Source organism: Symphodus melops (assembly GCF_947650265.1).
Source record: "Symphodus melops genome assembly, chromosome: 13".
Classification (NCBI taxonomy): domain Eukaryota; kingdom Metazoa; phylum Chordata; class Actinopteri; order Labriformes; family Labridae; genus Symphodus; species Symphodus melops.
Genome location: NC_136703.1, coordinates 25953375 through 25962102, shown reverse-complemented (window position 1 = coordinate 25962102; position 8728 = coordinate 25953375). Strand labels below are relative to the sequence as shown.

The window sequence follows — 8728 nt, the reverse complement described above, 5'->3', positions numbered from 1 at the left end:
AAAAAAAAAAAAAAACATTTTCTGTGGTGAATAAAAAAAACTAAAGTTTAACACAATAATAAGCATAATAATTTAAAACGTCATTAAAGTTTGATGTATAAAAACTTGTATATTTGCACCACCCGGCAGGGACGTCTGTTGTCACAATTCAAACATACTTAATGTCAACATATAAATGCAAATTCCAAAGAAGTACAAACATTAGCATTACATTTAGCATGGAAATGTTAAAGCTTATGTCTAAACAGAAGAAGGATCTAGATTAAAGTTCCTGTTAACTCTTTTCTTCTTCCTTTAATGTTCGTCAGACTTCAGAAACAGACGGATTTAAAACTCACCAACAAACTCCTCCAAACGTAAACTGCCAGCAGCTGTCGGTAGAAAGAAGTTTTCCCGGGCTTTTTCAAATCTTCTTCTTCTGTAACTTTTATTAACGCTATTCAATCCTATTTGGCTCATTAGCGCCACCAGTGTTTGGGCGTGGAATTACACCCACCTATAATCTGACAGAGGGGCAGATGAGTGACAGGACAGGGGGCACTACAGGGGGCATCACAAACCCTGCCCCCTGACGAAGAAGATGACCTTTAACCTGTGGACAGGAAGCTGTTTGTATTTGCTCCCTTTACTGTAAAATCATTTTTTTATTTGACATTTTTATTGTTTTTATTCAAAATGTTCTGCTCTTATTGCCTCCATCTGATTAGAATCTAAATCAGACCTGCAGCTCGCTGTAACTGAAGATGAGAAAATGCTTTCATGTCATCGTAACGACAGGAGGGCAGGATCTGAGCGACCTTTGACCTTTTAGCAGGAAGTTCAATGTATGTTTTGGTTAAGGGGGGTGACAGCCCTTAATAACATGAATGGGCCTCCACAGACATACAACAGTGTGAAACCTGGTTTTATAATGGAGGACAAACAATTTGAATTTAAAATAAATAAAAAATATTTTTTACACAAATGTAAATTTTCAAATACTGCCCCACTTTTCAGCATGTTTATTGAAGGAGCTGCAGCTTTATGTTGATTCTTTGAAACTTATGAAATCAAGGAAGGCCCTACGTCTATGTGAGAGCTCGTCAGGTTTTGATTTGGATTGATCCCTTATTATGTTTTTTCTTTGTTTGTTGTTCTGTTGAATCTTTATTTTTTGTAATTAAGGAAAAAAAAAAGGTTAGAGGAAGGGGCGGGGCAGCAACACTCCACCAATCAGCTCGCTTCTGCACATCTTAGCTAAACAGGATGTCACCAACTCAACATGTCGGCGCCCATCGGGGGAGTTTTGAATAAACGGACGGCGACGCTCTGTCCGTTTGCAGCCATCGAAGATTTGAACCGTCTCACGGTTTGTAACGGTGAGGTCATGAGGTCAAACTCCTCCTGAGGGTCAAGAGACAGACAACACGAGGCGGCTGCAGTCAGCTGACTGTTTACAGCTCAGTTTAAAGTTTTATTAAAGCAACAAACAGTTGAGTCATGTGACGGTCCTCCATCCGTCTGAAGATCAAAACGTTTCCTGTTCAGACCTCGCTGCTTCCTGTTTGTCTTTGGAGCTGCTCCTGAACGTTCAGCGAGCAGAGTCCGAGCTCCGATCCATCAGCTGATCATCAAAGCGATCGGCTGACAGTCTTAGAAAATGCATAGAAGACAAAGATCCTAATGCCCGAGGAGATAGCAGGGCTGAGGGGGCGGGGCTAAAGGGCAGCGCTAAAGATGTAGTGATACTGAGAAGGTGACAGACAGACAGAATGACGTGATGGATGCTTAATGTTTCACACTTTAACAAGGTGCTGTGTTTCTGACCCATGACTTCCTGCTGAAGGCGGCTCGATCACGTCTACATGTTTTCAGAGAAAGAGAGAGTTCATAATAATAATATAAATAAACTTCTTAAAACAGGCTCACAAAGTGTTTTACAAAACGTACAAATAAAATGTGTCGGAAGACGACGACAAAGCGGGAGCGGAGCGAGGGTTCAAATGTCGCCGACGTGTTTCTGACGTTTAGACGAAAACAAACACTGGTTCAGTGCTCGCTGCAGAAACACGTTTGATGCTTCAAAGTTGATAAAACGTCGAGATTACTGAAAAAAAAAAATGTCACCGTTTTAATGTTTCAAAAATCATTTGATGAAATATGATCGAAAGACGACGGCGTGTGAACGCCATCGCTCGTTCTTAAAGGACGTTTTTACAGGAAGTGTTGGGTAGCTGAGAGAAGTCATGTCGGACATACGATGTGACAGGATGTAGGTGTGGACAGGAAGTGATGTGGTGTGAACAGGAAGTGACGTGGCGTGGACAGGAAGTGACGTGGTGTGACCAGGAAGTGACGTGGTGTGGACAGGAAGTGACGTGGCGTGGACAGGAAGTGACGTGACCAGGAAGTGTTGTGGTGTGGACAGGAAGTGACGTGGTGTGGACAGGAAGTGACGTGACCAGGAAGTGTCGTGGTGTGGACAGGAAGTGTCGTGACCAGGAAGTGTCGTGGTGTGAACAGGAAGTGACGTGGTGTGAACAGGAAGTGTCGTGGCGTGAACAGGAAGTGTCGTGGTGTGAACAGGAAGTGTTGTGGTGTGTCATGGCGGCGTCCCCGTGCAGACGGAGGCTGAAATAAAACGAGGCACTTTGATGATCGGAGCAGCAGGTCGTCGCCTGCTCCTCCATGGCTGTTACCGTAGAAACAGGGCATCCTGTCAGCCAGGTTGCCATGGCGATGTTAAGGTTATAGACAGCCAACAGGACCACAGCTGGACCTGAACTGTGTGTGTGTGTGTGTGTGTGTGTGTGTGTGTGTGTGTGTGTGTGTGTGTGTTACATCATCAGGGTTAAATTCTCTTTTTTTCTTTGTACAAGCAGGCAGGCAGATCAGTTCATCTCTATCTAATCATCATAATATGAATAATAACGTCGTTGAGCCTTTACATGTTTATAAAAATAAAAAATCATTCCCGTGATATTCACATGCTCAGGTTACACACAGCGCCCCCCCAGGTGAGGGGTTGAGTCTCTAAGGTTCTCACGTTGTTTGCATACAGGTTTCGAGTGAGAGAGGAAGATGAGGATGATGAAGATGATGACATCATCGCAGACAGAGAGGAGCGGGCTCTGTGTTTGTCCCAGCGTGAGGGGGTCCTGAGCTCCGGTATCGTGACACTGGTTAACTACTGCAGGTGTGTGTGCGTGTGTGTGTGACACGCACACACACACACACACACACACACACACACGTTTCATCAGCCTGCTCACACTCACTCCTGAGTCCTTCCTCCATCGTCGTCTAGTTTCAACAAAACTTTAGATTCTAAGTGTGAGTGCTGACTTCAGCTCGCTCTGCTCGCCACTCAGCAGAAAGAGAGAGAGGGATAATAGAGCTGCACACTGAGAGAGCTGTCACGTTAGCACAAACACTCCTGCTTTTTGTCCCTGTGAGGATACTGTAGGATGGATGCTGATTGGTCAGTGGTGAGGAAGTTAACCAGCTGCACAGGTGAAGGTCAGCAACGGTTACCATGGTGATAAAACGTGGCGGTTACAATGACGAGTTAACCAGCGTCGTGATACCAGAATGTGAAGCTTGATTCAACTCTAATATGGCTTCATGATACAGCTCTCAGGATGCACCGAGGCATTATGGGTATTAAAAAAACTGTTTGTTAATCAGGTGGCTCTGTGTGCAGCTGTTATGTCATCGGCCAATCAGAGGCCTCAAAACCCGCCCACACGCCAATCAAAAACAAGTCTTTTTTTGTTCTGCTTGTGTCTCTTTCTCCAAAAAGAAATTGTCCACCATCCAATCAGACGCAGGCAGAGGCGGGTCATCTCTCAGCTGGCCAATCGAAAAGCCCTTATATAGCCAATTTAAAAAAAGAGAACATCTTAGCTGTGAGCCAATCAGAGAGAGAGACCGCCACTGAGCCGACTGTCAATCAGAACCTGCGTCAGCTTCTGCGGCGTCGGCTTCAGCCACGGGCCGGGGTTGTTCTCTTGCTGCCATGGTGATTCTGCTCTCCCCCAATCAGAACCCTCCTTCCAGCCTGCGGTGGCAATGCTTGCAGCTGATAGGCTGACCTCTGAGAAGCTGGCTGCTGATTCGCTGTCAGAGAGGCGCTGTCGCTCGTCTTCATCGCTCATCGGCATGAGGAAGGAAAACGCCGTCTTCTGAGGGGACGCCGAGCTCCCAGAATGCTTTGTGTTCTGGACTGCGCCGCGGTCTCTCTCCTCCTCCAGGTCGGCCTCCGTCGCTCTTCTCCTGCTCTTTGTCTCGCTCCTCCTCCTCCTCTCCTTCGCTCTCCCTCCTGACTCCTCCACCTCCGACCTGTCCTCCGGCAGCCTCATGTCCCAGGGAGGAGCACTGCTGCTGGGTAAACTCTTACTCCTCTTCCCCTGCTCCCTCTGGCTCTCCTTCTTCTCCTTTTGCTTGACTGTCTGACTTCTTCTCCTCCTCCTCTCCTCTTCTTGCAGCCTCCTCTCCTCTTCCTCCCTCCTCCTCCCCTCCTCCCGTGCCTCCTCCTCCACTAGGTCCAGATCCAGATCAGGAGGCCCTGACCCTCCTCCTCCTCCTCCTGTTCTTCTTTTGGTTACTCCCTCTCCCCTCGTCCTCCTTCTGCTCTCTCCTCCTCCTCCTCCTCCTGCTGCACCACCTCCTCCCCTGTGCTGGCTGGAGGAGGCAGTTGTCATGGTTACTGCATCCTGCTCCTCTCTGTGTGAGGAGGAGGAGGGGGAGAGGGCTCCTTCCTCAGGGCCTGACGGGCAGATAAGAGAAACACAATGAGTTGTAGTTCCACAGAGAACCACCAGGTGCTGCTGTTCACCACGACGCAACGCCACAATGAAACTTTGATTCATTAGGAGAAAGAAGAAGAAGAAGAAGAAGGAGGAGAAGAAGAAGAAGAAGAAGAAGAAGAAGGAGAAAGAGAAGAAGGAGAAGAAGAAGAAGAAGAAGAAGAAGAAGAAGAAGAAGGAGAAGGAGAAGGAGAAGAAGAAGAAGAAGAAGAAGAAGGAGAAGAAGAAGAAGAAGAAGAAGAAGAAGAAGAAGATGGAGAAAGAGAAGAAGGAGAAAGAGAAGAAGGAGAAAGAGAAGAAGGAGGAGAAGGAGAAGAAGGAGAAGGAGAAGAGATGAGGTTCAGTGAAGATCAGAGAAAGTTACCAACCGCGAACTGTCAGTGCGTCCAATCACGTAGAAGCAGGGCTCCCCCTGTTTGGAGTTTGTCATACAGAGAGAGAGGCTGGACAGCTCCACTGAGGAGGAGGAAGAGGAGGAGGAAGAAGAGGAGGAGGAGGAAGAGGGACAGATTGAAGGACCAGGATGAACAGATCAGGAAGAGGAGGAAAAACAAGTCAAGTCAGAGATAAAAACAGGAGAATCCAGAGCTGTGATTGGACGATTTCAGGCACAGAGAAAAGTCCCTTAAATGATTTAAATAAACTTTAACCAATCACAGGAAGGAGACAGGAAGAGATTTCTCTTCACCAGGAAGAATAAAAGATGTAAAGAAAGGTGAAGAAGAAGACTCTTTGGGAAGAGCCGGCGCTCCGATGAAAACCTGATCCTGGATTTGTGTCTCACCGTAGTCGGGCACGTATCCGTTTCCTTTCTTGAGGACGAGGTGGATTCGATGGCCTCCTCTCCTGATCTGCTCCACAGCCTGACTGTGAGTCATCCCCGACGTGCTGTCTCCGTTTATCTCCACCAGCTGGTCGGACACCTGGGGACAGGTAGACCTTTAGACCACATCGCAAACATGCAGAGAAAAGGGGGCGGGACTTTGTGGTTGACGAGGGCGCAGACATGTCATAAATGAACATCATCCACTTGACTTCCTGTTTTGTTGGTGGTTGTTTCCTGTTTGTTAACCCGCCGCGGCCTGCAGGCGGCGCTCTCAGCTCCTTCGCCCTCTGAGCGCTGTTGAATAATTAACGGCGAGGAAGCCGAGAGCGTGTTAACAGCTGTGATGTTTAATGTTTGATGTGCAGGATCTCGCAGAGACAGACGGGAAGTGTTCAATTAATAAAATCTTTTAATACGATGAGGGAGGAACGCCGCGTCGCTCGCCGCTCGCCGCTCGCCGCTCGCAGGTGAACAACCACCAACTTCTTTAACGTGTTCGGAGCGTCCTCCTGTCACAACACAGAGGACGACTTCCAAAATGTACCGAGTCTGACGGGTCGCTGTGCTGGAGGGTGTGTGTGTGTGTGTGTGTGTGTGTGTGTGTGTGTGTGTGTACCTGGATCTTGTTGCTGCGTTGGGCCGGCCCTCCGTCCATCAGTCCGAGCACGTACAGCCCCATGTTGTACTCACTGCCCCCCCTCAGAGAGAAACCAAAACCCGTGGGACCTCGTTCCAGGTCCACGCTGTAGAACCTGGACTCCTCCTGAGAGAGAGAGAGAGACGGGGACACAGGATCAGGACCAGGTCCCAGTCTGAGGACTAGCTAGGACCAGGTTTAGATTGAGGAGTAGGAAAGAGCATCACGCTGACCTTTGACCTCCCTCTGGATCCCTTCATCACCCGACCGTCGATGTCCAACTCTGCTCCTTCTGACAGAGAGGACGAGTCTGAGGAGACGAGACGAGGAAAGTAGGAAAGAGGGTGAGGAGGATGTGTGTGTGTGTGTGTGTGTGTGTGTGTGTGTGTGTGTGTGCGTGTGTGTGTGCGTGTGTGTGTGGCTCACGGTGTCGGGGGGTGATGCTCAGTCTCAGGGTGTTCCCGGCCCTCCTCAGGATCTGGGCGAGGTCTCGGTGCTGCAGCCCCCCCACAGCTCGGCCCTCCACCGCGTCCAGCTGGTCCCCGGGCTGAATCTGCCCGCTGCGAGCCGCCGGGCTGCCCCGCCGCACCGTCACGAACCGGTGAGACATCAGGGAGGGGGCTGCGAGAGACGGGGGGGGGGGGGGGGGGGGGGTAGATGATTAATCATCAGCCAGTAAGAGTTAGGTTCTACTGTAACCATGGCAACGGTTGATTCACAACAGAGAAGCTGAGAAATGATGATAAAGGTGACAAACAACTTGTGAGTCAGATAGATTTATCTCTGTGATGCAGCCCCTCCCCCCCCTTCCCCTCGCCCCCCCCCCTCCTCCCCCCTCCCCCCCCCCCCTCCCTGACAGCTGTGTAATAATAAATGTGTTGGAGGTTAAATAATTGAGCCGTCTTCGCCGTGCTCGGCTGAACTCACAGCTGCTGCAGGGACCAGAAACATTTAGAGTTTAAATCCTCTGACGCAGCGAACAACAACATCCTGTTTGTGTTTACACTCACACTGCCCCCTGGTGGCAGGAGGACCAGGCAGCCAGTCTCCTCTAAAGCCTGCTTCACACGGCAGGATGACGACGCCCATTTTGGCCCCGATTCTCTCCTTCCTACACTCCATGTAGCGAGTACAGCTCATGCTCCCGTTGTCTCCGCCCCTTTAAGCCACGCCTCTTTTTAAAACATGTTGTTCAGATAAAAACAAACGATCCCTGTTACGTCCTCTTCGTCCGTTTGTTGACTCTGGAATCACGTTTGATCTCCAGAGGTTTTGTGAGGTTTCCCGTCTGATCGGGGGACGTTGGCGAGTGAAATCTGTTCGTGTGTTGATGTCACCGTGTGGCTGCACGCCACACACTGTACGACCCAAACTGTAAAACCTCTGATTATTTATCACCACGTGTGTGCTCTCTAAAGTTTGGGAAACCGGCCGACAATTTTAAAATGGTGCCGTGTGAAGCGGCCTTCAGAGTCTCCTCACACACATTAGAACCTGTGAGCTGCATTCTGCAGGACAAACGAAGAGAAAAACAAGTGTGGGAGGGAGCTCTTACAACACCCACGGGCCATTGCATCACACACACACACACACACACACACACACACACACACACACACACACACACACACACCTGGAGCTGAATCTGTGTGGAAACCTCAGGGAGGGAGGAGGGCGAGAAACTCTGAAACATTTTTCTGGCTCAGAAACTAACGAGAGAAAAACTGAGAACAAAGACACACACACACACACACACACACACACACACACACACACACACACACACACACACACACACACACACACACGTCCTGACCTGTGTCCGTCTGTTTGCTCAGTTGCGGGTGGTGGAGTCAAACAGAAGCAGATCAAACATGAAGTTCACCGGGCTCAGACACAGCGACACGTGTTGCTACGGTAACGAGACTCTTTAAGGTTCTCTGATGAAACACGGAGCGCTTCGATTGGATGATCAGTGTGATACACATCTGCAGCTTCAACAGAAGACAGGACACTTCACAGGCTGTTACATCACAGACCAGCCGCCGCCGCCGCCGCCGCCGCCGCCATCATCAGACAACCAGCGAATAGATGAACTCGGACTTCTGATCACAAAGAGACAAACAGGAAGCGTCCCGCATGGTGTCACACGCTGCAAGTCTGCGTGTTTGAACGCCACGCGGAATTAAAGCTGCGCAAAGGTTACGATGGTCCACAGGACCATCGATTGTTCTTAGACACACACACACACACACACACACACACACACACACACACACACACACACACACACACACACACAGCAGGATTTGCTGTAAACCGGATCAGACAGAGAATGGACTGAAACAGGAAGAAAAACAGCAGAATGTCTCTTTCATATATCAAAGAGTCAAAGTGTGTGTGTGTGTTTAACAGTGTTTGAACTGCACACACCACACACACACACACACACACACACACACACACACACACACACAC

General features: G+C 49.2%; 1 protein-coding gene and 1 long non-coding RNA gene across 2 annotated transcripts in view; one reads left to right on the top strand and one right to left on the bottom strand.

Moving 5' to 3' along the window:
• Positions 1 to 511: 511 nt before the first annotated feature.
• Positions 512 to 3662, top strand: LOC306833637. The gene is made up of 2 exons (XR_013780391.1): positions 512 to 3193; positions 3304 to 3662. It is a non-coding gene; the product is annotated as an uncharacterized lncRNA (long non-coding RNA).
• Positions 3663 to 3776: 114 nt separating this feature from the next.
• The window catches only part of LOC306833630 (uncharacterized protein), a 9547-nt gene continuing 4595 nt past the window's right edge, over positions 3777 to 8728 (bottom strand). Inside the window, exons 2-6 of the mRNA XM_079359024.1 lie at positions 6677 to 6871; positions 6484 to 6560; positions 6230 to 6376; positions 5572 to 5710; positions 3777 to 4747 (exon numbers count right to left, since the gene is read on the bottom strand). Coding sequence (XP_079215150.1) covers positions 3897 to 4747; positions 5572 to 5710; positions 6230 to 6376; positions 6484 to 6560; positions 6677 to 6871 — 1409 coding nt within the window. The 3' untranslated portion in view covers positions 3777 to 3896. The remainder of the gene's footprint in view (positions 4748 to 5571; positions 5711 to 6229; positions 6377 to 6483; positions 6561 to 6676; positions 6872 to 8728) is intronic.